At 48.4% G+C, this 27,604-nt stretch overlaps 2 protein-coding genes across 7 annotated transcripts in view; one reads left to right on the top strand and one right to left on the bottom strand.

Moving 5' to 3' along the window:
* The first annotated feature begins 1,038 nt into the window (after nt 1-1,038).
* On the top strand, nt 1,039-12,878 carry Dmap1 (DNA methyltransferase 1 associated protein 1). The gene is made up of 11 exons (XM_045151285.1): nt 1,039-1,122; nt 1,305-1,453; nt 1,962-2,053; nt 2,482-2,677; nt 10,521-10,679; nt 10,796-10,963; nt 11,164-11,349; nt 11,467-11,538; nt 11,804-11,876; nt 11,983-12,278; nt 12,499-12,878. The coding sequence occupies exons 2-11, from the start codon at nt 1,349-1,351 to the stop codon at nt 12,556-12,558; spliced, it is 1,407 nt and encodes a 468-aa protein (XP_045007220.1). The 5' UTR covers nt 1,039-1,122; nt 1,305-1,348; the 3' UTR covers nt 12,559-12,878.
* Nucleotides 12,879-13,059: 181 nt separating this feature from the next.
* Nucleotides 13,060-27,604, bottom strand: part of Eri3 (ERI1 exoribonuclease family member 3) — a 163,486-nt gene continuing 148,941 nt past the window's right edge. For all 6 annotated transcript variants that reach the window (XM_045150816.1, XM_045150814.1, XM_045150815.1 and 3 more), the window contains one exon: nt 13,060-13,596. In XM_045150816.1, coding sequence (XP_045006751.1) covers nt 13,514-13,596 — 83 coding nt within the window. In that variant the 3' untranslated portion in view covers nt 13,060-13,513. The remainder of the gene's footprint in view (nt 13,597-27,604) is intronic.

The following is a 27,604-nucleotide window of genomic DNA, read 5'->3' as shown; positions in this document are numbered from 1 at the left end:
TCCTGACCACCTCTCTCTCCAAGGAGTTTCAGCAAATTTCTTTCTTTGAGGATACTTCTGGCCCCTGCTTGAAGTTGTGCTTTGAGTTTCTTTATAATTCAAAGTACTGCTGTTTGGCTCCTGGAGCAGTAATATTTCAGGGAGCTGGACTCCAGGAAAGTCCTAAGGCGCCAACCCACAGACACCTTCTATCTGAGGTGTGAGGGTCCAGACTCCATCTTGGCCGCTTGCAAGCTTAGCACAATGCCTGGTGTACAGTAACAGTTAATGAGCAGGTACAATCACAATCATTAATTCAGTTAAACAAGTTAATGTCCTAGGCACTGTGCTGTCTTACATGGGTAATTGGTATTTCATTTAAGCAGGCACTACTCCAATTTGCATTTTTTTTTCTTTGTTCTTCAAGGTAGGGTCTCGCTCTAGCCCAGGCTGACCTGGAATTCACTCTGTAGTCTCAGGGTGGCCTCGAACTCATGGTGATCCTCCTACCTCTGCTTCCGAGTGCTGGGATAAAAGGCGTGTGCCACTACTCCTGGCCAATTTGCATTTTGTAAACAAAGAAACTGGTTCTGGGCTAGAGAGATGGCTTAGTGGTTAAGGCGTTTGTTTGCAAAGCCAAAGGATCCAGATTTGATTCCCCAGGACCCACGTTAGCCAGATGCACAAGTTGGCGCGTGCGTCCGGAGTTCCTTTGCAGTGGCTGGAGGCCCTGGCGCGCCCATCCTCTCACACACCCTCTCCCTCTTTCTTTCTGTCAAATAAATAAATAAATAAATAATTTTTTTTTTTCAAAAAAGAAACAGGTTTTGAGAAATTACGTGACTTTCCAGTGTCACAGAGTTTCTTTGGATGTCTTTTTCATTGCTCGAGATGTTACGTAGCAACACCGATGTTAAATGCCAAAAAACAAGCCGTGCCACTCCCGCGGCTCTGGCGAGCATAGGACCGTGACAGGCTCGGCGCGGCCGGTACCTTTCACGCTGGGTTGCTACTCGGCTCCTTTTCGTCACAGCACCGACCGGAAGTGTTTCTGTCGGCCGGGTTTCTAAAACGCACAACCGGAAGTTTCTGCTAGTGGCTGTGCAGGTTTGGGATAGAGGCAGTAGCAGCCCGGGTATCCAGGTGTGGAAGCCTGGCGTTGGGGCAGGGAGGATGGTGGGGCCCTGGGCGACACCTGCGCAGCGGGACATTCGCCAAACCCTGACTTGACCTAGGCTATTCTGCTCGCGACCCGCCTCTTCATCCCGCCCTCACTTGAATCTGGAGGGGCCCCGCCCCCTGATCTGAGCCTGGTCTCCCTTCAGGTACTGACCCTTGACCCCGGGGTGCGCCCCACCTCTCAGGCGCGATGGCTACAGGCGCAGATGTACGCGACATTCTAGAACTCGGGGGTCCAGAGGGGGATGCAGCCTCCGGGACAATCAGCAAGAAGGATATTATCAACCCGGACAAGGTACTACAAGGCTTTGGGTGATTGTTGTGATGGCTGGCAAGGAATAGAGAAGGGTGACCACGGGAAAGAGATGGGGCTCTGGTCGTCCAGTCAGATGCATGATATAAGTGACACAGTGGGATAGAAAGAATGTGTCGTCCATGATGAGATGGTGGAGGAGGTGGGACACTGCGAGATAGTGGTGCCCGAGAGGGTGAGAAACCTTCAAGAGATGAGAGCAACCAAAGAATGCGACACTTGTAAGACAACGCGACAATCTGGGAGGTGGGGGAAGGATTTTCTACTCTAACAGGTCAGGGCTCTACCGAGATGAGATGGGGTGGGGCAGGGAATGACCTGCTCAGGCTGGTGAGGTTTTCTGTGAGTGGCTTTCTGTGCTTTCAGAATGTGTCGTCCGAAGGTGATGGTTTGTTTAGAGATTGTGCTATGTAAAGAACTTTCAGGAAAGGACGTCTAGGCTGAGGTGGGGTTTTGTTGTTGTTGTTTTTTACTTTGGTTTCCTTCCCAGAAAAAGTCTAAGAAGTCCTCTGAGACACTGACCTTCAAGAGACCTGAAGGCATGCATCGGGAGGTTTATGCGCTGCTGTATTCTGACAAGAAGCAAGTATTGGGATCGCAAGTCCCCCATGCTCTGGCCCCTGACCTGGCATGTCCCTAATTCCCAGTTTTACTTCCAGTTTTTTTTTTTTTTTTTTTTTGTCTGAGGTAGGGTTTCACTCTAGCCCAGGCTGACCTGGAATTCACTACATAGTTTCAGGGTGGCCTCAAACTCACACCGACCCTCCTACCTCTGCCTTCCTAGTGCTGTGATTAAAGGTGTGCATCACCATACCCACCTGCCAGTTCTTTCCCCACTTCCCTTTCCCCAGCCAGGGCTCCTCCTTGCTTAGCAGGATGCAGAAGGGTCTCCGATGTCTTGCTCCAGGACATGACACCCCTGGTCAAGGGTAAATCAGACTCCTTAGGCCCAGAGGCTCTCCACTGACCTGCTGGTGCTAACCTTCCACCTACCTAAACTCCACTGCCAGGGATGCACCCCCATTGCTACCCAGTGACACTGGTCAGGGCTACCGTACAGTGAAGGCCAAATTGGGGTCCAAGAAGGTACGGCCCTGGAAGTGGATGCCATTTACCAACCCAGCCCGCAAGGATGGAGCCATGTTCTTCCACTGGCGGCGTGCAGCAGAGGAGGGCAAGGACTACCCTTTTGCCAGGTTCAATAAGGTGAGCTACTGCTGTGTGGGTACAGAGCAGCATTGCTCACCCATCTGAGCCTCTTGCATGAGTTCTGTAGAACATACTCAGGTCTAGCCACAGTTACTCAGTCCTGTGTCACAGGTCTGCTGAGTGAGACTCTGGGCTCCTGGCCTTCCATAAACCTCCTCTGGGTTTGAGACACTTCTCTTGGCCTTTCAAATATTGCTGTTCCTCAGAGAGATAGCCTGGGACTTTGCCTCTTCTGTATTTTCTCCCTACTAGTGTGACCTATTTACCCCGTGGCTTCAGTTTTTCTCTCTAAGCTAGTGACCCCAGCTTAATATCTCAGTGTATGAACATCCCGTTCTGAATGTTCCACAGGTGCCTCTCATCAAGTAAGTACCCTTGAACAGAACTCATAAGCTTCCAGGTAGTCTCACCTCTAAACATAACTCCCCACTCAGGGAATATCACTATTATCCATCTGTATTAGAAACTTGGGAATTATCTTTCTAAAAAAATTTTTTTTGTTTATTTATTTACATGGTGGGGGAGGGAGGGAGAGAGAATGGGGGCACAAGCACACAAGGGCCTCTTACTACTGCAAACAAGCTCTGGTTTTATGTGGGTACTGGGGAATCGAGCCCAGGCAGGAAGGCTTTGAAAGCAAGCACTTTTAACCACTGAGCCATCTCACCAGCCTGGGAATCATCTTTGACTTAGTCTTCTCCCTTAGCTCTCAACACCAGGACAAAGAAGGTAGTGACTGGGAAGACAGGTGACAACCATGTGAAGAGATAAAATGAAATGGACTTTAAAAAAATTATTATTGATTGATAGAGAGAGAAGCAGAGAAAGATAGAGAATGGGCACACTTGTGCCCCTAGCCACTGCAAACGAACTCTAGACATGTGTGACACCTTGTTCATCTGGCTTTACATGGGTACTGGGGAATAGAACCCAGGTCCTTAGGCTTTGCAGGCAGACACCTTACCCACTACACTGTCACTCCAGTTCCCTAAAATGGACTCTTTCCAATACAATGGAACTAGAATTGGAATGCATATGAAATGAAGTAGAGTGAATTCATAGGTGTGAGATAGCAGTTGGAGAGGGCCTTTCTGAGAAGGTGGCATTTCAGCTTCAACCTTACGTCAGTGACGTGTCCAGTCATTGAGTCTTGCTGATTCTCTTCCCCTGGCCCCTCCACCACCACCACCCCCACACACACACACTTTTTTTTTCCAAGGCAAGGTCTTGCTCTAGCCCAGGCTGACTTAACTTACTCTGTAGTCCCAGGCTGGCCTCAAACTCACAGTGTTCCTTCTACTTTCTGAGTGTGGGATTAAAGGTGTGTGCCTTCATGCCCAGCTGATTCTAATACAAATCACATCTCTGCCTTTATTCTTTATCTTCTATGCCAGCACTTAAACCAGGCTCAAATATTTTTGGTTGAGATTGCTGAGGCTCACTCAGCCTGCGCAGGGCCTTTTCCAGTCTCACCTAGCCAGTGAGAGGCCAAACTAGACAGGGTTAAGATTTCCTAGCCCATACCTAAGACACTGATGTGGCTTGAAACAATGTAGACTTAGAGCCCAAAACTAGGGGCTGAAACCTAGAACTCATGGGAGCCCAGTATATCTGGATGTATTTGGACAATTTCCCCTGGATAGTTCATGGATTTTAAAAGAATAAAGTTTATTTCAAAGCAAGGCATAAAGAATGCAGAGAGAACAGACTCCTCTGGGAAGAGATGATCCCAGAGTTGGAAAATCCCTCTTTTAAAATAATATTAGGGCTGGAGAGATAGCTTAGTGGTTAAGGTGCTTGCTTGCAAATGCTAAGGACCCAGGTTCAATTCCCCAGTACACACGTAAGCAGATACACAAGGTGGCGCATGTATCTGGAGTCTGCTTGCAGTGGCTGGAAGCCCTGGCTTGTCCATTCTATCTGTCTGTCCCTTCCCCCGCCCCACCTCTCTCTCAAATAAATAAAATATTATTTATTTTTAAAATATTTTATTCATTTATTTATTGGAGAGAGGTAGAGAGGCAGACAGAGAGAGAGAATGGGGGTGCCAGGGCTTATAGCCACTACAAGTAAACTCCAGATACATGTGCATCTGGTTTACATGGGAACTGGGGAATTGAACCTGGGTCCTCAGGCTTCACAGGCAAATGTCGTAACCACTTAGTCATCCCTCCAGTCCCCAAATAAAATATTTTTAAAAATTTATTTATTTGGAGCTGGGCATGGTGGCACTCAGGCAGAGGTAGGAGGAGTGCCATGAGTTCAAGGCCACCCTGGGACTACATAGTGAATTCCAGATCAGCCTGAGCTAGAGTGAGACCATACCTTGAAAAACCAAAATAAATAAATAAATATAAAATAGAAATAAAAAAATATTTATTTGGGAGAGAGTATGGGCATACAGGACCTCTTGGTGTTGCAAATGAACTCCAGATGCATGTACCATGGGTACTGGGGAATTAAGCCTCAGCCAGAAGGCTTTGTAAGCAAAGTTCTTTAATCACTGAGCCATCTCCCCAGCCTAGTTCACAGATTCTTAGACTGAACGAGCACAACCAAGTGTGAATTTCATTACCACCATCACCAACCAGGGTTTCCTTTATCCTGCCAATCATCCTTAGGCCCATCAGGTCCAGTAAAGGAAGAGCTGGAATACAAGATTGAGAAGAGACAGCAAAATAGTGAAGCATTTGAGGTAGCAGGAGGGAGGTTGGATGAGGCAAATTAATGTGAAGAAAAAAGGAATACTTACTCTGTCTTTAGTACCTTCTGCCCCATATAAATTGTGGCCTAGGTATCGAAAACACAAAGTGAAGTGAGGCACAATGTCTGCCTTCAGAAAACTCTGTATTGTCAAGGAGGATTGGAGGAAGGTAGAGGAAATTACAGTTTGGTGGGATATATGCTATCCTGGAAAGGCCTCAAGGTCATGACGATGTCACCAGGTGGTATTAAAGTCAGTGCATTAGCTTTCATGCAGATAGAATACCTTGAGAAAAGATACAAAGAGAAAATTCACAGGGGCATGCATATTCAGTGCTCTGGGCATTTCCATGCTTATAAAGACTAAAGCCTAAGGTAGGGCATGATGAGAGGTGAGACCTGAGTGGTCAGCAGGGACCAGGTCTGGCAGGACCTTGGCAACTAGGCTCAGTAACTTAGGCTTTGCCCTGTCGTTGGGTAGGGTCACTGACTTTTTTTTTTTTTAAGAGGTAGGGTCTCACTGTAGCCCAGGCTGACCTGGAATTCACTCTGTAGTCCTAGGCTGGCCTCAAACTCACAGTGATCCTCCTGCCTCTGCCTCCTGAGTGCTGGGACTAAAGTGTGTGCCACCATGCCCAGCTTCACTGACAGATTTTTAAGCAGAGTAGTGTCAGGATCTGATAGTCTTAGGAAGAGCTGGGTGACTACAAGGTAGAGAATGAACTGATAGTCCTTTCCAATACTGCACCTTCATCAGGGTCCCACTCTCAGTGACACTCTTGCTTAGGCCAGAAGTCCAGGAGTCTTCAGCGGTGACATACTCCCTGTCCTTCATACTTACCCCTGGGAAGTCTCCCTACCCTCAGTGCTGCTTTAGGGCTGGCCTTCCAGTTCTCACCTGCAGCACTTCTGGTTGGCCTGATGGTCTCCCATCTTCTGTGCCACCAGATAAGTCTTTGAGAGCTTGTTTGGAGGTTCTAGCAAGGGAGCGCAGCTACTCATATACCCTGGATCCAAGACTGGTCTTCCTCTATTTGGGGAAGGTCATCCTTTTTGACTGAGCGTGCAGCTTCAGGAGGGACGCACACAGAGCGGTGAGGGAGGAAGAGGACACCTGCCTAGCCAGCCGGATCAGCCAAATCAACTCTGGTGATCAGTGGGGTGACAGATATCTAGCCAGATTGCCCTCCCATCCCAGACTGGTCTTTGATACGGTACACACAGCCTTTTACAACTGGCTTTGTTGTCTCCCGTCTCCCTCAAGACAATTCCAGACCCCATGGTGGGGTGCACAGCTGGCTTCTGCTCACCTACCGCTCTTCATGTCGCTCCATCTCACCCTTTGTTTCCCAGCATGCTCCCTGCTACAGGACCTACAACTAGGCTGGTTTCTTTACTCGTGCTTTGCTTGCACTGTCTCCTCTGCTCACCCTCACTAGTTCACTTCTGCTCGGCTTAAGACAGCCCAGTGTTCCAGCCTCATCTGTAATCTCAGAACTTGGGAGGTGGAGGCAGAAGGATGAGGAATTCAAGGTCAGCCTGGGCTACAAGATCCCTCAAAAAATGAAACACTTAACTAGGCCTTAGTTCTCTTCTGACCAACTCTTGTCCCCAGGTTGTATTTGACGATTCTTGTTACACACTAAGCATATCTTTGCCACCAAGCTCACCACATTGTACTAAAATGTCTCTTTTGTAGTTTTATGGTGGGATCTGAGAGGCAAAGACCCATGCCAGTACTGTGTTCCCAGCATAGGTATTATAGGCCCATGATAAATAACTTGTTGAAGGAATGAATAGGTCTTCCTGAACTGACTGTGAGAACCTTGAGTTTTGAGACTTTTAAAAAATGGAGTAATTTTGGGCTGGAGAGATGGCTTAGTGGTTAAGCGCTTGCCTGTGAAGCTTAAGGACCCTGGTTCGAGGCTCGGTTCCCCAGTTCCCACGTTAGCCAGATGCATAAGAGGGCGCACGCGTCTGGAGTTCGTTTGCAGAGGCTGGAAGCCCTGGCGTGCCCATTCTCTCTCTCTCCCTCTATCTGTCTTTCTCTCTGTGTCTGTCGCTCTCAAATAAATAAATAAAAAATGAACAAAAAAAAATTTAAAAAAAAATGGAGTAATTTTAAGGCACTTCCTTGCAATGCCTAATGGTTTGGGTTTGATTCCCAGTACCCACATAAAGCCAGATGCACAAAGTGGTGCATGGATCTGGAGTTGTTTGCAGTGGCTAGATGCCCTAGTGCACCCATTCTATCTTCCCTTGCAAATTAAAAAAAAAGAAAAAGAAAAAGAGGGGGCCAGGAGAAATGGTTTAGTAGTTATGGTGCTTGCCTGTGAAACCCAAGGACCCATGTTCGACTCGGGATCTCACATTAGCCAGATGCACAGTGAGGCAAGAGCAGGGTTGCAAATGCCCACTAGGTGGTGCAAGCATCTGGAGTTCAATTGCAGTGGCTGGGTTCCTGGTGCATCAACACACACTTTCTCTCTCTCCAATAGAAATAAATAAATAGTTGAAAGAATGGAATGGAGAGCTAGAGAGATGGCTCAGCAGTTAGGGTGCTTGCCTGCAAAGCCTAACAATACAAGTTTGATTCCCCAGTACCCACATGTGACCAGATGTACAAAGTGGCATATGCATCTGGAGTTCATTTGCAGCAGCTAGAGGCCCTGGTATACCCATTTTCTCTGTCTCTTTCTATTTCTCTGTGTTTGCAAGTAAATTAAAATATGCTAATTTTTTTAATGTATTGGGGGTCTGGAGAGATGGCTCAGTGGTTAAAGGCATTTACTTGTAAAAACTGGAATGGAGAGACTGATTGAAGGGGGAGGGGATATGATGGAGAGTGGAGTTGTGAAGGTAAAAGTGGGGAGGAAAGGGAATTACCCTGGTTTATTGTCTATAATTATGAAAGTTGTCAGTAAAAAATTTCTTAAATAAAATAAAATATAAAAATATGGAATGGAGCGGCTGGGCGTGGTGGCACAGGCCTTTAATCCCAGCACTCGGGAGGCAGGAGTAGGAGGATCACCATGAGTTTGAGGCCTCCCTGAGACTGCATAGTGAATTCCAGGTCAGCCTGGGCTAGAGTGAGACCCTACCTCGAAAAACCAAAACAAACAAAAAAATATGGAATGGAGCCAGGCATGGTGGCACATGCCTTTAATCCCAGCACTTGGAACACAGAGGTAGGAGGATTACTGTGAGTTTGACTTCAGGTCATTTATGGCTAGATTGGGACCCTACTTCAAAAAGCCAAAAAAAAAGGAAAATGCGTAGGGGGTAGATATGTAACTAAGTTTTGGAAACCAGAAAAATTTTCTAGAGGAAATATCTGAACGAGATACAAAGGATGAGACTGTTATGTTGGTAGATGGAATGTAGAAATGCACATGAAAGCAAGGAAGAGTCTGGTATGTTCCAGAATCTGCTCATTTAAGCTGGAACTCTGGTCCATGAGGATAGTACCACTGGAGACCATGCCACATGTTCATGAGTCTGTTCAGTGGATAGTCATTGTCGCCTGTGGTGTGCTGAGCCCCAAGGGTTATTTGGATACCCCTTGCTCTTGAATCCATGAATTGTCTAGAAGGCACTTTATCCTGGAGGTGGGAGGCTTTGAGGTGGTTAAGGGACACTTGGTAACATCTAGAATAGTGGATCTCATACCTGTTGTGAAAGTTGTTTTTCTGTTTGCAGCCTGGAAGGAACTAATGAAGATATAAGAAAAGATAACATATAGGGGTGGGGGAAAGGGGACATGTAACCCAATGGGAATATGACCAAATTGCAATATGTTCATATATTAAAGTACTCAATAAAAAGAAGATAGCACAAGCCCTTGTTCATTCTACAGTTAGTGGCACACAGTTGCCTTACAAAAGTTGTTCAGTCCCTCATTTTAATTTCTATACTGGTTGTAGGTCAGTGATGACAGTGTACACGCAGCTGGCGTGCACACTGCCCTTTAGCTAGCACTGTGTAGAGGTCACATCTTAGCCGGAGATGGAGAATTGATTGGAGGAGGACTTGACTGGAGGCAGAGACTGTTGGGGAGGTTGTTAGATTTCTCTCTGATGTAGGCAGATGGTACTGTGCTAATCTGATGTGGGATGTGACAGTGGAGATAAGGAGGAATTTTAGAGGAAAAGCCACAGATTTGGTGAAAGGTGGGTGAAAATTTAAGTTGCCTCACAAAGCTGGGAATGATGGCCTGTACCTATAATCCAAGCACTTGAGAGACTGAGACAGGAGACTTGCTGTGATTTAGATACCAGCTTGGGCTATACAGTGATGCCAAGACAGCTATAAACTATCTCAAAACAACAACAAAAGCAATGTCTGAAGTTTCTTGTGTGGGCAACTGGATTAGGATGTGGTGACATTGAAGAGAGGGATGAATTCTGTACTGAGGTGTGCAGGACCTCCAGGCGGAAGTGTCCAAGACATAGTTGAAAAGACAGCCAGTTGTGGTTTTGAGCTACTGTAAAAAAAACATCCCCGTTCCAGGCCAGCATTGACTGCTTCATTGTATCTGACTCCACAGAGCCAGCTGGTTATGATGGTGTTTGTCAATGGGGGTACTTTGGGGATAGAACATGGCACTGGGAGGAAAGGGTTAGGCAGTGTCACATTGCCGTGGTACCTATGGTGTGCTGTGTCCTTAAGGTAGGAAATGACCTGGATCAGCCTTGCTCTTGCGGATTCACACCTCATTCCTGCCCCACCTTGAAGAGTTCTGGACATCTGCAAGTCCCACTGTAACCACTGGGTGGCAGTAGTGCTTCAGCTAAGAGCTGCATAAACTGGCCCTTTCTCCAGCTGACTAGTTTGTGGCCTCTGTCTGACTCCAGAGTTGACCTTTAGATTCCACAGAAGTTCTTAAGAGTGGGGCAGGAGCAGGTGCCTTGTTCCTGAAGACAGGGTTGCTTCCGAAGTGAATCAGGCTACTGTCCCTGAGCTTGCTAGGATCTCTTTTCTCACTCCACAGCCCACCCTCTGTAAACGCATCTGCAGAGGGTTAGCTTTTGCTCAGCCCAAGGATTGCTGATAAACAGGAAGGGCTGTGGTCATGGCACCGGAGCATACTGGACATACCATGATGTGGACATACCCTCACAGTGTCTCTGTGTCGTAGACAGTGCAGGTGCCTGTGTATTCAGAGCAGGAGTACCAGCTGTATCTTCATGACGATGCTTGGACTAAAGCAGAGACTGACCACCTCTTTGACCTCAGCCGCCGCTTTGACTTGCGCTTTGTAGTTATCCATGACCGGTATGACCACCAGCAGTTCAAGGTGAGTTGGTATGCATGTTCCCATGAAGGCCTTGGTTCTTGTGTCTAGTAGGCACTACCTCCATGCCATCCCTTCCACATGCCCAAGTGTTCATCCCCACCTGTCATGATCTTCAGAAACGTTCTGTGGAGGACCTGAAGGAGCGGTATTACCACATCTGTGCCAAGCTTGCCAATGTGCGGGCTGTGCCAGGTACAGACCTCAAGATACCAGTGTTTGATGCTGGGCATGAGCGGCGGCGGAAGGAACAGCTGGAACGGCTCTACAACCGGACCCCAGAGCAGGTCATAATTCTTCTCCAAAACCAAACCTTTTCCTCCCCACCCTTCACGGCTTCAGCTCCCTCCCTCCTGCTGACACGTCATTCCCACCTCTCTCTGCTCCCCTCCACCTCCAGCCCTCCCTTGGTCAGCCAGCTTCCTGCACCTCTCTAGAGCCCCTCCCTCCATGATGCCCTGTTTTTCATCATTTCCTGCTTTTGCAGGTGGCAGAGGAGGAGTACCTACTACAAGAGCTTCGGAAGATTGAGGCCCGGAAAAAGGAGCGGGAGAAACGCAGCCAAGACCTGCAGAAGCTGATCACGGCAGCAGACACCACCGCTGAGCAGCGGCGCACGGAGCGTAAGGCACCCAAGAAGAAGCTGCCGCAGAGGAAGGAGGCCGAGAAGCCGGTGCGGAGGCCGGCCGCACTCGGGTGGGGGCCACACTGAGAGCACCCAGAGCTCGCAGCTTGCGAGCTCCCGGGACTGGCCCTGGGGCACACCCTGCTCTGCAACTTTCTCCCTCAGGCCGTCCCTGAGACTGCAGGCATCAAGTTCCCAGACTTTAAATCTGCAGGGGTCACACTACGGAGCCAGCGGGTACGTACGTCGTCTCACTCCGTGTACTTGGCCTCCAGACAAGGGCTGTGCAGGTGAGAGCAGAGCAGCGGGAGGGACGGCTGTGTACAGAGGTGGTCTTCACAGCACCAGGCTGAGGTCACGCCCTTCACTGTATTCCATTTCCAAGCTGTTTTCTTCTCTGGTCACTGCTACTTTGGGGGCTTACCCCGCATCCACTGCCTTTAGCCCCTTTACCCTAAGCTTTGACTTCAGGGTGAGGACTTAGCTGCCTGGGTCATTGCAGATGAAGCTGCCTAGCTCTGTGGGTCAGAAGAAGACCAAGGCCCTGGAACAGATGCTGCTGGAGCTTGGTGTGGGTAAGTGTGGGGCAGAACCCCCATGAGTCCCCCTCACCTGGGTGCAAGGGGAGGGCAGGTCACATAACAGGCCTCCGAGCTCAGCTCTGCCCTGCCTCGCCCACAGAACTGAGCCCCACGCCCACAGAGGAGTTGGTACACATGTTCAATGAGCTGCGGAGTGACCTGGTCTTGCTCTACGAGCTCAAGCAGGCCTGTGCCAACTGTGAATATGAGCTGCAGATGCTTCGGCACCGGCACGAGGCACTTGCCAGGGCAGGTGCGCTGGGGGGCCCCACCACACCAGCAGCGGGCTCAGCCCCGGCCTCTGCTGAGCCTGCAGTGTCGGAACCTGGACTTGGCCCTGACTCCAGCAAGGACACCATCATTGATGTAGTGGGTGCACCCCTCACACCCAATTCGGTAAGACCCCAGACAGGCTGTGGGAGCATGCCCTGGCCCTGGAAGGGAGCACGTGTACATGCAGGCCCCTAACCTCCAGTGTTTGCAGAGGGATGGTCACCACTGGGTCTGTGGATGAGGGCAGCAGTTGGTTGACTAGTGGGTCTTCTGAGTGCAACAGGCACCAAAACTGTATCAGGCCTTTGAGGACTACTGACATCTACACCTTGTGTCTCCTCAGCGGAAGCGTCGGGAATCGGCCTCCAGCTCATCTTCTGTGAAGAAAGCCAAGAAACCGTGAGGAGCCTCCAGGGTGTCAGGGGTGCTGTGGTGTAAATAGAGCTGCTAAGGTGCATAGGCCGCTTCAGCTTCCTTTTGGGCACTCCTCATCCCCTGGCTGGGAGGATGGCAGCTGGAGCTTGCCAGCGTTCCGGCCTTTAGCAGTTTCTAACCTACCAGTGTTGCCCAACCTTCACTCTGAACACTGTGGGGTTCTTGGTTTTCTTTGTATTTGTTTTTGTACTTTTGAGGTAGGGTCTCGCTCTAGCCCAGGGTGGCCTGGAAGTCACAGCGATCCTCCTATCTCTGCCTCCCTCTGCCTCCCAAGTGCTGGGATTAAAGTTGTGCACCACCATGCCTGGCCACCTGTGGTTTTTATACCCAAAATGACTTTGCACACAGTAGTGGCCTCAGATACCAACTTTGTGTTTAGAGTGTCTTCACACCAAGCTGTCTCTCCTCCTGGGCAGGGCCAGCTGGTAGCACAGCAGCAGCCTCACACACAGCCTGCACACACCAGGGCCTCATTTCCCCGACTTTATTCAGCGGCACATTCACAGCGGGGATGGGGGTGGACACAAGGTGGGGCCTGATCTGTCCTGGAGCCCAGAGGGCACCACATACCATGCACTATGGATGGGAAGGGGCGCGGGGGGGGGGAGGATTGGCCCCAGTAGAAGCCTGAGTACCAGGGAGAAGGCAGTGAGTGCCTGGGTTCCCCCTAGCCCAGGCGCACAATGGCAGGGGCTAATACTGGGCTGAAATTGAGGGGTAGGGGCAGAGGGGGCACAAAGTGCCTGTTCCAGAGGGGCCAAGTGGTCAAACCCTTGCCCAGGGCACACAAGCCCACAGGGCAGCTGGGGAAACTCTGGGCTCAGGGCTGTGCCACTCTCCCTTTTCCCCTCTGGTGAGGGAGAGGATGATTCTGGGCTGGGCCAAGCAGCTATCCTGTCCTGTCCCATCCCTTCCTCGGCCGATCAGAATGGCTTTGATGTCTGCTTGAAGATGAAGCCTCGGTACGCGAGTGTCTTCATGATGTTGGCAATGTTCTTGCAGTCATCTAAAGAGAGGAAGAGAAGACAATCAGATGGGGCCCAGATCTTTCCCTTCATGGCCACCGGTGGTGGTGGTGGTGGGGGGGGGTGTGTAGGAAGCAGAGTCAAGACTCAGGAACCACAGCCTTGAGGAGTGGGGGGTGGGGGTGGGGAGGTCCCCTGGTGGCAACATCTTCAGCTTCAGGTTGGGCTGGGTGGTACCAGGCCAGCAGGAAGCCTGGTCTTGATGCTTCTCAGTCCCATAATTCATGCTGGAAATTGGCTAGCATGTCCCGTTCCAGCCCCAGCGGTGATGTATGGGTGCCGTCGCAGTAAGAAAAAGGCAGAGTAAATGTGTAATTTCTCCCTTGACGGCCCCCGGCCGCTGGGCGATCCTTCTTGTTGCTGCTGTGTGGGGACGGCCCGTCCGCCACACTCCGTCTTCCCGCCACCCGCCTTGATGTCTCCATTTCATTACTGTGTAGCCATTTATCACACCCATGGCCAGGGTGACTTTGCCGGCACTTGCATGTGTGGGGGAGTGTGGCCCAGGCTGTAACCACTAGTGACAAGGCACAAGGCTTGGCACAACTGGGCCAGGACCCTGGGAAATACTTGCAACAAGATTGTTCCTGTGTAGCAACAGACAGTCTGGGGACAGCCCAAGTTTATGGGCTGTCAGCCCTAGCAAGGCACCCTATCATCAGACCACATCCTGCCTCGCTCTTCATACTCGATGCTAAGTGTGGTCATGCTGGACCCTGTCTGCCCAGACATGAGGTTAAATACATGTGTGTGCCAGACCCCATCAATTTCTCTAGTTTTAGTCTCGGAAAACCTGAAGCTCTAAACTGTCCTGGAGGCTGTGGGGACTCTGAGGACTTGGCCAGGACTCGGCCTACCACTACAATCAGGAAGACAGCTACCCAAAGTTTGTTTTAGAACAAGCCTAGCACAGAAACTAACTGCCTACGTGGGTTTTTTAAAAAATTGCCCAGAGGAGTCACCAACTTGTCATCTTCCCTGCCTCTTGCTCCTCTCATCCCCCTTCCATGCTCCTGGCCCATGACTAGGGCTTCAGCTGCCACTTGCCCTCATGGATCAATGCTGTGATAGCAGAAGTATCGTGCATTGATGTCATAATCAAATGAGGGCTGGTGGTGAGGTGAAGGTAGGGTCAGGAGGCCTCTGTATCTGTCTCCTTCCACTGAGCACCCCATGCTTGCCCCTGCTGGGATATTGGCCTAGGCCAGGAGAGCACTCACAGCTAGTTAAGGACTGTGGGTGGGGAGGAGTCTGGTTAGCCAAGGGTTTTGGACAGGCAAGTCAGATGGGGGGGGGGGCGGTCCTTTCTTGTAGAGTCCAACATGTACTGTTGGTGGAGAGGTGACACCTTGTTCCTCCAGAGACTCAGGAAGCCACAAGGGCTTGTCTGGTATGAGGCAGAATGGTGGGAAGACTGATGGGTGGCTAGTGGCGGCCATGGCAACTCCAGACGTGACCCATTCCCGTGGTTTATGGGCCGGACACGCACCCTGCTCAGCTGAGGCCCTGTCATTTGTCTCCCTTAGTGAGTACGCCTGTGCTGTGGTGGTAGAGGGTGCAGGGAGGGGCTGCAGCAGGAAGAGCTAGGCAGTTGGCGGAATAGGATAGGATGGGACCTGGGGGAAGGGGTTATAATGGGACCTAGGGTCTATGATGGCACTGATGGAAGAGCTATGATAGGGGGATTTTCTTCCCAGATAAGCCTAGCCCTGTCATGGCACCTCAAATCCTTTCTGTCTCTTGTACTCTGGGGACCATGGCTGTTGTGCATATTAAGAATAAGTCCCCTCGTTATCTGCAATTACCCAGCGGCCACACACCTCATTTCTTCCAGCAGAAAAGAAAATTAGTTTTCTATTGACTTCATCAGGCTCCTCCTTCACTGCTGGACAAATCACTCAATCTGCCTCCCTTGGCCCAAGTGAATGTCCCAGCCTAGACCCCTAGGCTACCAGCCATCACTGGGCAAGCACAATCCCTGTGCTGGCAGGCACCCACATACCCAGTCCTGGCCTCTCCCCATGCTATGCAATGGATAGCTTCACCCAAATCCTGAGCTCCCTTTGCCCCTGAAGGGCAGCCTCCCCAGCCAGGATCTCTCTATTAAGCTATATATCACACATTCAGATACCACTCAAACATCTCTCTTCAGATATCTCAAATGCCCCAATAATGAGTGAGTTTTCTTGTGTGTTTCCTCTCCTTCCTCATTGCTCCACCAGCAAATGCTACCACAACCTGCTCAAGTGCCCAAAGGTACCTGCAAGGCCAGGTGCCTCCCTCTCCCTGCTCCTTCTCACGTCTCATGCTGGAATCTGCTTCCCTTCTCTGGCAGCAGCCACCTATGAGTCCACGCCCTGTCACCTTTTGCTGTAACCACTACAATAACCTATCCGGTCCCTCTGATCCATCTCTTGTAGCCAACATGATTTTTCTTACACAAATCTGACCCACATCATTCCCTCTTTAATTTCCTTCAGTGGCACTCCCTGTCCTGTTTGCAAAGTCTATGCTTTCTACTTTTTCAGTGGGGTCTCACTAAGTCACCAAGGAAGACCTTGAATCCATTATCCTGCCTCTGCTTCCCAAGTAGCTGGGATTATAGGTCTATACCACCAGGCCCCTGGAGACTCAAAGCCTCTATGAAGATTGATTTTTGCTATTCCTGGTCTCACCCTGTCTATCCCTAGTCTCTGTACTCTAATCTCGAGGAGCCACTTACTCGTCTGAAAATGCCAAAGTAGGCTTTGGAGTCAGTCAAACTTGTTCCAGTCTCAACTTCCTCAAATAGTCAAAGGTCATGCAAATGTATGGCAAGGTTTTTGCTTCTCTGAGCTCCAGGTTCCTCCACTAGGGGTGATGGAATAATGAGCAGTTTCACTGAGCATTGAACTGAGAACTGTACCCCACATCTTTGCCTAGCTGTCCTTTGTTCTCAGAATACCTCTATTCATGTGGCCAATGTGCTAGCTATATGGATTGACCCTGTGGTAATAAAGTCTGTGCTGTACAGTCTAGAACTTAGATGGCTGGCTGGCATGCTTGATGAAACCAGTTGCCCCTCACTCCACAGACTGACTTCTATCCTGTTTACAGGGGACTCTGCAGTCTAATTTTTTGCAATTGGCTCACTCTAATACAAACTTAGGGAGGGAGAAGCTTGGCCCAGTTCACCTTCCAAGTTGGCAGAATGGTAGTGATGGGCTGTCAGCTTAGAGTTCTCTCTAGCTCCCTTAGAGTCTTCATCACAGTCAATGCAAACTAATGATTGGTTAAACTATGAAAGCTAGGCTGGGGGTATGGCTCCATGAGTATAGTGCTTGCTGTGCAAACATGAGGACCCGAGTTCGGGGATCTCCATCACTCATAAATCTGAGCATAGTAGTGTGTAATCTCAGCACTTGGGAGGCAGAGGCAGATCCCTGGGGCAAGCTGGCTAGTTAGACTAGCCAAATTGGTGAGTTCCAGGTTCAGTGAGAGACCTCTGTCTCAAATAAGTGGAAAGTGGTTGAGGAAGACCCCTGACATGCACATTTATGTGTGTGTGTGCACTAGCACACACTCATGAACACAGATGCAAGAACAAGGAGGCTTAGATAGGAGAATCACCATGAGTTGGATTCTAGCCTGGCTACAGAATTAGTTCTAGGTCAGCCTGGACTAGAATAAGACCTTGTTTCAAACAAGCAAAACAAAACAAAAAACACCCCAAACAAAATAGGGCAGGAGAGATTGCTCAGTGGTTAAAGGCACTTGTTTGCAAAGCTTGCTAGCTGGGTTCAATTCTCCAGTACCCACATAAAGCCAGATGCACAAAGTGGTGCATGTGTCTTGTATATACTTGCAGTGGCAGGAGGCTCTAGCATGCCCATACTCCACCTCTCTCAAACACATAAAATATTTAACAAAATAGCCAGGTGTGGTGGCACACACCTTTTAATCCCAGCACTCTGGTGGCTGAGGTAGGAGGATTGCAGTTGGTTCAAGGCCACCCTGAGACTACATAATGAATTCCAGGTCAGCTGGCTTAGAGTGAGACCCTACCTCAAAAAACCAAACCAAAAGAAAAAAAACGTGTGTGGTGATTCAAGCACTTGGGAGGCTGAAGTGGGAGGATCACTGTGAGTTTGAAGCCAGCCTGGGGATACAGAGTAAGTTCCAGTCCCAGGTCAGCCTGGGCTAGAATGAGACCCTGCTTCCAAAAAAAAAAAGAAAGAAAGAAGGAAGGAAGGAAGGAAAGAGAAAGAAAGAAAAGAAAAAAAGAGCCAATGGCACAATTAGAAAATAAGGAAACTTGGTAGAAGAAATACCAGAGACAGATCTGGTACTTTAAAACATAAGCTAAAGTTCAGTGACAGCAGCTACTGGGGTAAGCTCAGTGATAACACCACCTCTGCTTGAAGCTCCAAGGCCGCTCGGGTTAGCAGCTTGCCTTCTAGCACCTTTCTGAGCTAATGAAACCAGCAGAGGCTGCTATGGCATGGGGATAGCAGAGCACAGCTCTACACAATGGAGGTAGGTGGTTAACCACACCATCTTGAGAAAAGATGAGCCCTTTCTTTTTGAGGGACATTAATATTCTTGATGATGGAAAGATAGTGGAAGGATCATAGCTGCTTAAGTTCCTCGAGGAGGCGGGCAGGACAAGCATCTAGCAAGGGGAGTATAGGTGTGTTGGCTGGGGCACAGAGTAGACACACTTCTCTTGGGCAGAGAAGCTGCTACTGGACTGATGTTCAAATCTCTCAGGACACCCAGTGACAATACACATAGAACGAACCACCTGAGGCTGTGAAGCTTGCTAGCTGCACAGGTCTGGGGAATGAAGCAGGACTTTGGAGAGGAAGTTGGGCCTGGACCAGGAAGGCCTTCAGGAGGAAAGGTCTATTTATTTATTTATTGATTGATTGATTGATTTATTTTGGTTTTCCGAGGTAGGGTCTCACTCTAGCCCAGGCTGACTTGGAATTCATTATGGAGTCTCAGGGTGGCCTCAAACTCACAGTAATCCTCCTACCTCTGCCTCCCAAGTGCTGGGATTAAAGGCATGTGCCACCACGCCCTGCTTAAGAACCTCTTGAAGAGCCATTCAGGCGTGGGAAGATGGCACAAGAGCTAAAGGTGCTTGCTTGCAAGCAAAGCCTGCCAGCTTAGATTCAATTCCACAAAGCCAGGTACATAAAGTGGCACATGCATCTGGAGTTCGCTTGCAGCCGCAAGAGGTCCTGGCACACCCATACACTCTCTTCTCACACATATTTTTTTAAAGCCATTCAGTCATGCATGTGACTCATTCAGCAAACATGCTAACTCCTTCTGTGTGCTGGGTACACATGGGCCATAATGGGTCTACAGGATATGCAAGATTCTAACTCCCTATGTGCAAGGAGCTCAGAGGAGTGGCCCTAGGTGTGTAGTGCTATGAGAAAAGGAGGCATGGAAATGTCACTTGTTCCCCTAGAGTCTCAGGAATGGACCGCAAGAAGAAAAAAGCTAAGCAGAGGTCTTAGTGGATGGGGGAGGGGGCTAAGCTGGGTTACCATGAGGTAGGTGTTGGCAGATGAATGAATCATACAGACACATTACTGGAGGTGGTATGTGGAATGTAAAAAAAAAAAAAAAAATGTTCACCAAGTAGGTGGGTGGGGGAAGTAATAGTAAGACATGACAAGCCATGAAGCTGGTAAAGTCACAAGTGACTAGAGGAGTCCCAGTGCTAAAAAAGCTTGAGAGTTTGATTGTGGTAATGCTGCAGAGACACTGACAAGACCACATCAGGTCTTCAGTATTGTCACCCTACGATGTGAAGACATAACTAGAGGGTTAACCTGAGAGGGGACTGAAGAGTGAGCAGACTATTATGGTCCAGGTCAGAAAGGCTGGCCCAGAACTAGTCCTATGGTGATAGAGATGAAGAGGATGGAAGCAAAAACAGTATAAGCAAGCGTTCATGAGAGGACTGGGAGGGAAGTGAGTATAGAATCCTAGTGCCACTCACTGAGGTAAGTAATCCCAGAGGAGGTAGCTTTGAATAAGTTAAGCAGGATTCCTATGGGTCATTCAAATCTGTTAGAACTTTGAGACTTACTGAGGGCTTCCCTATCCCAGGGTTAAAAGTTGAAGCAAACCCAACAAAATAAACATCCTGTATTTTCTAATACTTTCAGCTATATTTCATATGTACTTTTTAATTTGTCTGGGATTTTATTTTGGTTTTAAGGTAGAGTCTCACTCTAGCCCAAGCTGACTTAGAACTCATTCTGTAGTCCCAGGCTGGCCTCTAACTCACAGCAATCCTCCTACCTCAGCCTCTCGAGTGCTGGGATTCAAGGTATATGCCACCACACTTGGCTGGAATTTATTTTTGTGTATGGCAAGAAATAAAGCCTCTAAACTGGGTATGATGGCACACACCTGCATTCCTAGCATTTGGGAAGTAAGGATAAGAGGAACAAGAATTCAAAGTCATCCTTGAGTTCAAGTCTGGGCTACATGAAACTTAAAGAAAAAAAAAAAAAAGGATAGCTCATCATCCTATCACCATGGACTGACCTGTCCCTTTTGTGCACCTGACTTTTATAAGTTTTTATTTATTTATTGGGGGGATAAATATGAGACAGGACCTCTTGTTGCTGCAAATGAATTCCAGACAGATGCTTCACTTTGTGCAGTTGGCTTTACATGGGTATCGAGGAATTGAACCTGGACCAGCAGGAACTGCAAGCCAAGCATCTTTAGCAGATAAGCCATCTAAACAGCCCCTTCACACCCCGTTTTTTACATAGGTGCTGGGGATTGAACTCGGGTCCTTGTGCTTGAGAAGCAAATCTATCCATGGAGCCATCTCTCTCTCCAGTCTGTCAACGTAGTTTTTATTTGCATTTCCCTAAGGGTTACTTGAACACTTTCTCTGCATGTGTGTATGTATTCCATGTGTCATGGCATATATGATGCATGTGCCTGCAGAGACCAGAAGAGAATGTCAGGTGTTTCCGTCCAGCATTCATTCACCCATTTTTTGTTTGTTTGTTTTCAAGGGTCTTACTCTAGCCCAGAGTGACCTGGAATCAGGCTAGACTCAAACTCAGAGCAATTCTCCTACCTTTGTCTCCTGAGTGCTGGGATTAAACTGTGCACCACCATGCCTGGCACCTGTTCCTCCCCATCAAGTTTTTGAGGTAGGGTCTCATTCTAGCTCAGGCTGATCTTTAATTCTCTATGTACACTCAGAGTGCCTCAAATGCATGGTAAACCTCCTACCTCTGCCTCCTGAGTGCTGGGATTAAAGGTGACATGCCCAGCTTGTTTGTTTTTTTTTTAATTAATTAATTTGAGAAGAGGGAAGTGTGGGTGCACCAAGGCCTCTTGCCAATACAAACACACACTAGATACATACAACACTTCAAGTGTCTGGCTTTTTACATGGGTACTGGGGAATCAAACTCAGGTCATTAAGATTTACAGGCAAGCAACTTAATCACTGAGTCATGCTCTTTTGAAATGACCCTTTTAGCAATACACAGTTCTCACACACGAGTTTATTGGAACCATGAAAGAGAACGTAAAATGATCAAAGGGGTAAATCAAATTGGGGGAAAATAGCAACATACTGCTGTCCTTATGAGGTAGTGTGGCAGACAAATATCAAGGCTGCTTGTCTTCTTACTAAACCCCTCTGCCTGATAAGTGACCTCCAAGAATGGGTGAGGGATGAGGCCAGAGCTCATGGAGCAGGAACCAGCAAAGATGGGCTGGGATGCAGGGCTGGGCAGCTAGAGAGAAGAGTGCAATGAGCAGGAACTATGCATGAGAAGGATGAAACAGCAAGAATCCTGGGTCTGGATGCTCTTTCATAATCTCATTTTGTGACCATATCTATGTGGACATCCTGGAAGCAGTAGCCATCCTGACTGCACAGTGCTGCAGGTTCCCCCTAGGCCTACCTGAAAGGACTGCCAGATTAAATGCTGTCCCAGCCTCATGTGGGACACACAGTACTGGTTCTGGGCAACTGTGAGATGGGGCTCACCTGACTGCAGCTCAATGTTCAACATCACAACCTAGACTCAAAAGGGGCCAAAGCACTGAACTAGAGCCGAAACAGCAGAGGGTCCCTTTTACCCTCAAATTCTGAGTTCAAATCCAAACTCAACACCTAATAACTAACTTGAACAAGGTATTTAACATCAAAAAAGATTATTTATTTGCAAGGGGGAGTGCCAGGGCCTCTAGCCACTGCAAATGAACTCCACATGCACGTACCACTTTGTGCATCTGGATTTACATGAGTACTGGGAAATTGAACCCTGGTCATTTGGCTTTGTAGGCAAGTACCTTCATGGCTGAGCCATCTCTCCAGCCCTGAACTGTAACATTTTTGTATTTTGTCTTCTTCTCTAAAATTATAGCAAGTACTTCTCTCAAAGGATTGTTAAAAAGATGAAACAAGTTTATTTGAGAAGTTTAAAAACAGTGCCAGTGTTATCATTAATGTTAATCCATTAATATGCAATAATATAATTATTCCAACATGAATGTCCTGTTAAACTCAGATGTCCCTTGTCCCAAACTTGACCTGCAATCCTTTGGTCCCTCTGTTCAGGGCCACTTTGGCTTGCACGCAACTCTTTCTAGACATTCAGGGCTCATGGCTTCCTATCCTTCCTTAGTCAGGGTCTTTCTAACCTCAACTCCAAAGTGACCTCTTCTTTCAGCTCCTCCCCTTAGCCCCCTCCACCCCACAGAGGTGCCTGGAGGTGCCATAGGGCTGATGGTGAAGGATGACGGTGGTTCCACAATAAGGGGAAAAGGCAATTTCATCTTGATTAGCAGGCGATTTCTCTCTCTGTAATAAGCGTGCTCCAAATAATTAGCGTGTTTTACGTAATAATGAAATTACAGAAATGCAGTCCACTTATTCAAACAACTCACCATTACCATATTTTTAAATATTAGACTTAATTAGAGTTTATCACTTTAGAGAAGTATGCGGACCGAAGATGTTTTTAAAAAAATCCTCATAAAGTGTTTATTAAGCGCTGGTAAAGCTGGGATAATGATGTGTTTGGAAATTAAGGCAATCAAACACTTACTGCCGCTCCTGGAGGCTGGGCATGGAAATGAGGCCATTACACGCCCATTACCCGCCAGCTCACAGCCACTTGGGGGGGCGGGGGAGGGAGGATGTGCCTGGCCGAGAGGGCATGGTGCCCGGAAATGCCTCTACCAACCTCCCAGAGATACCTGACCAGCAAGCACAACAGCAACCCCTACGTTACTTGTGATATTGCATCTGGCTGCTATGAGCCCAACACAGACTTGGCCAGGCAGCTGACCGGACTGGTCTCGAGGACCAAAGAAGACAAGACTCCCAGGCCTGGTAGGATATGCCAGCTCCACTCAAACCCAGCACAGAATGGGAACAGAAGCCAGGTCAGGAGGCCAGGGAGGTCAATAAGCAGAGGTGGAAATGAATCTCACCTGCTAGCTTGGGTCCGAGTTGAAGAGGGAGGGAGAGAACCAAACCAGGTGATTACTCCCCAGTGTGGGCCACACAAGAAGGGATCCTGTGAGTGCTGAGAGGAAGCTGAGGAATTGATCCAGAAGCCAAAGAGGCAGACCTGGGGACAGAACCTGGGTGAGGGAAAGCAAGTGTGAAGGGTGGCAGGGAGAGGGGCTGGTGGCTCCAGACCCCATTTATCCCAGTGAATAACTAATTCCAGAATTTATAGTGCTGGGTTTTTGTTCTGTGGCCATTTATATCTGAGAGAGGAGGAAATGAAGAGGCAGCACGGACGCCACATCTTTCTGTGTTATTGCTTGTCTGCCATTTGCAAATCATTATTAATTGTGGGCCCTGGTGGCAGGCTGGGTGGGGGCCTGGCTGGGTACATCCACATAGCTCTTCATCAAGGACCCCAGCCGCTGCCCCAGAGAGCCAATTACCCCGCCCTGATTGGGATCAGATAAAGAGGGAATTTTTACAAATTAGGGAATAAATAGAATTTCCACACAGGGCGCGGGCAGGACCTGAGAGGCTATAATGAAAAACCATCCGTCACCATCAGTGTGGCCTGGGCACACAGCCCCGGCACTCCCTCCCTTGTGGGCTGCCCTGATGCTCAGGGGCCTGGGCAGGCTGCTCTGAAGACACTATAGCCCTTCTAGGGCTTGGAAGTGGGAGTAGTTCCAGGGGTGCCTACACCCTGTGCGTTCACAAGGCCCTGGCTCAGGCACTGCCAAGTGCTACTTGTCCCTTTCCCTGTCCACCTCCCCGTAGGGTCTTAGGAATGTGAGTGAGGCAGACCTGACTTTGGGATCATAGGGCCAGAACTATATCTGTGTCCCCACAGCCATGGCAGCCCTAAAGCAGAGCCCCAGCCCCCTGGACCACTTACTCTGGGCTCCCATTAGCGCTCCTCCCCTTGGATCATTAAATATGTATATCTTATTACACGCCTTGTTAGAGTATCGAGCTCTATTGACTGATGATAAATCCTGAGCCTCGTCTTGGCCATAAATTTATCTGGAGATGATGAAGACTCAATAATCTAGTCAGGCAGATAATATCATCGGGCCTTAAAAAAGATCATTACATTATATGTCAGAATTAAAAGTGAAATACGCCGTAGTAACAGGGTGGCCATTACAATGGATACCCGCCTCCCCCAGCCAGGCCCTATCCAGGTTGAGGGGCCCAACAGCCAGGGTCTGCCTCAGTTAAAAGTGGCAGAGTAGACTCAGGTAACCCATGGCCAAGGCTGGGAGGTGTGAGGGAAAAAGTTCATTGCAGAGAACAGCTGAGCAAATTTACCATTCTCAACCAAAACCCTGTCCCTAGGGCTTCCCTATGGAACGGTCATTTGGGGCCTTCAGCAGCTCTAACAGGAAGATGTCAGGACCTCACCCTCCCACAGTACCCTGAATACTAAGGGCAATATCTTTCTAAAGTGAGGATACTGGGGCTGGAGAGATGGCTTAGTGGTTAAGGCACTTGCCTGCAAAGCCAAAGGACCCAGGTTTGATTCCCCAGAACCCACGTAAACCAGCTGAACATGGTGGCGCATGTGTCTGAAATTCATTTGCAGTGACTGGATGCCCTGGTGCACCCATTCTCTCTTCCTCTCTCTCTCCCTCTTTCTCTCTTTCTCACTCAAATAAATAAATAAAATATTTAAAGTGGGGACACTGAGATAGAGTGGCTGGGCTACTTGCCTATGCTGCTCAGACACCTGGAGCCCCAGGGCCTGTGCCCTGGAAGCTGTGTAGCAGCAGCCTAGCTGGAGCCTTCTTGTGAGCAAGTGCTGTCATTCCAGCCTTGACCACCTCCTTCCTGAGAGGCCTGCTGCCCACCTCCATCTTAACCTCTGAAGAACTGTTTTGCCCAGTTTCTCCATTCTTTCACCTTAGCACTAACATTACTCTTTTGGGCATTTTGTCTACCCATTTCCATAGTAATACCTTAACCTTGTCAAGAGTCCTACTGCTCCTCCCTTGAGAGAATTAAATTCAAATATCCCTAGGCTCTGACAGCCAAAGTGAGTGCTTTCACTCACTGGAACCTTATGCCATGCTCATGTCTTCTCCTCATGCACCTCATCTATCCTGTGCCCACTATGGCCTCTTTGCCAAAGCCCACTATACCCTCACATGGCCAGCGTAATGCTACTTGGTTGGAGCTGGTTTTGGTGATTCCACCATACTTACCAGTGAATGAGTTAGAGGTGGGCAACTACTCTGGCTATCAAGACCCTGAGGGTAAGTTTTACTAAAAGGCCTTCAAGAAAATTTCTCCACTGTTACAAAGAGAAGCATGAAGAAGAAGAAGAAGAACGAAGAAGAAGAAAGAAGGAGGAGGAGGAGGAGGAGAAGAAGAAGAAGAAAAAGATCTTTGGGCTGGAGAAAGAGCTCAACAGTTAAGACACTTGCCTGCAAAGCCTACTGACCCAGGTTTGATTCCCCAGTACCCACATAAAGCCAGATGCACCAAGTGGCACATGTTCATTTGCCGTGGCTAAAGGCCCTGGGGTACCCTCTCTCTGTCTCTGTGTGCAAATAAATAAATAACAATAAAAAAGATCTTTGCATTTGCTGGATGTTTCCATATCTGCAAAGTATCTGGGACTGCCAAAGCCATCATTTAGCCTGGAAGCAAGTTAGCCTATGAAGACCATGCTGACAATAAAAAACAAAAAAAGAATTGGGCTGGAGATGGTTTTGCAGTTAAGACACTTGCCTGTCAAGCCTTAGGGCCCAGGTTCAATTCCCCAGGACCCACATAAGCCAGATGCATAAGGTGGCACAAGTGTCAGGAGTTCATTTGTAGTAGCTGGAGGCCTGGCATGCCTATCCTCTCCATCTGCCTCTCTCTCTCTCTCTCTCTCTCTCTCTCTCTCTCTCTCTCTCTCTAAATAAGCAAATAAATAAAAATTTTACAAGGGCCTGAGAAAAAGCTTAGCAGTTAAGGCACTTGCCTATGAAGTCAAAGGACCCAGGTTCTATTCCTCAGAACCCATGTAAGCCAGATAGATATACAAGGTGGCACATGTATCCGGAGTTCATTTGCAGAGGCTGAAGGCCCCAGTGTGCCCATTCTCTCTTCCTCTCTTGGAAATAAAATTTTCAAAAATATTTTTTAAAAAAGAACCTGGATCTTTGATAACAAAGCTGAGAAGCCAGATCAACCAGCCTGAGGTAATGGTCTTTGCCTCCAGATTTCTCTAACTTTTTTGTATTAATTTTTATTTTATATTAATTATAACAGGTTATATTCTTTTATCACTTGACCCAGCTCCTGTTACCTCATCAGTGGGGTTATGGTATTCAGTGAAGGGTCATGAAAGCTTCAGTCAGTCCCGGTGGGGTAGCCGGGAATTATGCCTCAGGGTAATCTTGTCTACTCTGTGGCGCTTAGAATTTTTCTGCCCCTTCTTTCCTAATTTACCCTGAGCCATAGCAGACCTGTTGGCAGTCTGATTTAGTGTTGAGTTTCCTATAGCCTCTAGATTTCTGTTCTGATAGGTTTTGATTGATCACTGTGTTTGTCACCATCAACCTGGGGCTGGTTGTCAGGCTAGCAGTATAAGCAGTGTTCATGTCATCACTTCTCCTGCAATTTCTCCTGTCAAATCCCCTTATTATTAAAGATGCTTTCAAATGGGGGCCTATTGCTAATCTTTCCTTCCAAGTGAAAGCATGTGGTCAATCTTCACTGTACAGTTGACTGGATTTGGAATCACTTGCTAGATGTTTCCATATCTGCAAAGTATCTGGGACTGCCAAAGCCATCATTTAGCCTGGAAGCAACTGGGATATGTGTGAGGGAATTTCCAAAGAGGTTTAACTGTGGAAACAAGACCCACCCTGAAAGTATGTGGGAGGTGCCAGCCCACGGGCTGGGGTCCTGGACTGTGAAAAAAAAAAAAAGGAAAAAGAAGGAAGCCTGCCGAGCACAGGTATACATGTCTCTGCTTCCTGCCTGCAGATGCCATGTGACTAACTGTGCACATTCCTCATCATGGTGGACAGCACTCTAAAACTGTGAGCCAAAATAAATCCTTCCCCCTTGCTGGGTGTAGTGGCTCGTACCTGTAACCCCAATACTTGGGAGGCAAAGGCACGAGGACTGCTGTTAGTTCAAGGTCAGCCTAGGCTACAGAGTGAGACTGTCTCAAAACACCAAAAGTAAGGCTGGGGGAGATGGCTCAGTTGGTAAAGTGCTTGCTGTACAAGCATGAGGATGTGAGCTTGGGTCCCTAGCACCCACATAAAAGCTGTACTCATATAATTCCAGCACTGGGGAGACAGAGATAAGGGATCCCTGGGGCTTTCTGTCTACCAAGTCTAGCAAAATCAGTGAACTCTAGGTGAGAGACCCTCTCTCTAAAAATAAGGTGGGAAGAATCAACTAAAATAAACTGTGCTTAAAAGTCTGGGCTGGAGAGATGGCTCAGCAGCTAAAGGCACCTGCTTGCAAAGCTTGCTGGTCTA

Source organism: Jaculus jaculus, chromosome 5, assembly GCF_020740685.1.
Source record: "Jaculus jaculus isolate mJacJac1 chromosome 5, mJacJac1.mat.Y.cur, whole genome shotgun sequence".
Lineage (NCBI taxonomy): Eukaryota > Metazoa > Chordata > Mammalia > Rodentia > Dipodidae > Jaculus > Jaculus jaculus.
Note: the sequence above shows the minus strand (reverse complement) of the source record. Positions and strands in the feature narration are given on the sequence as shown.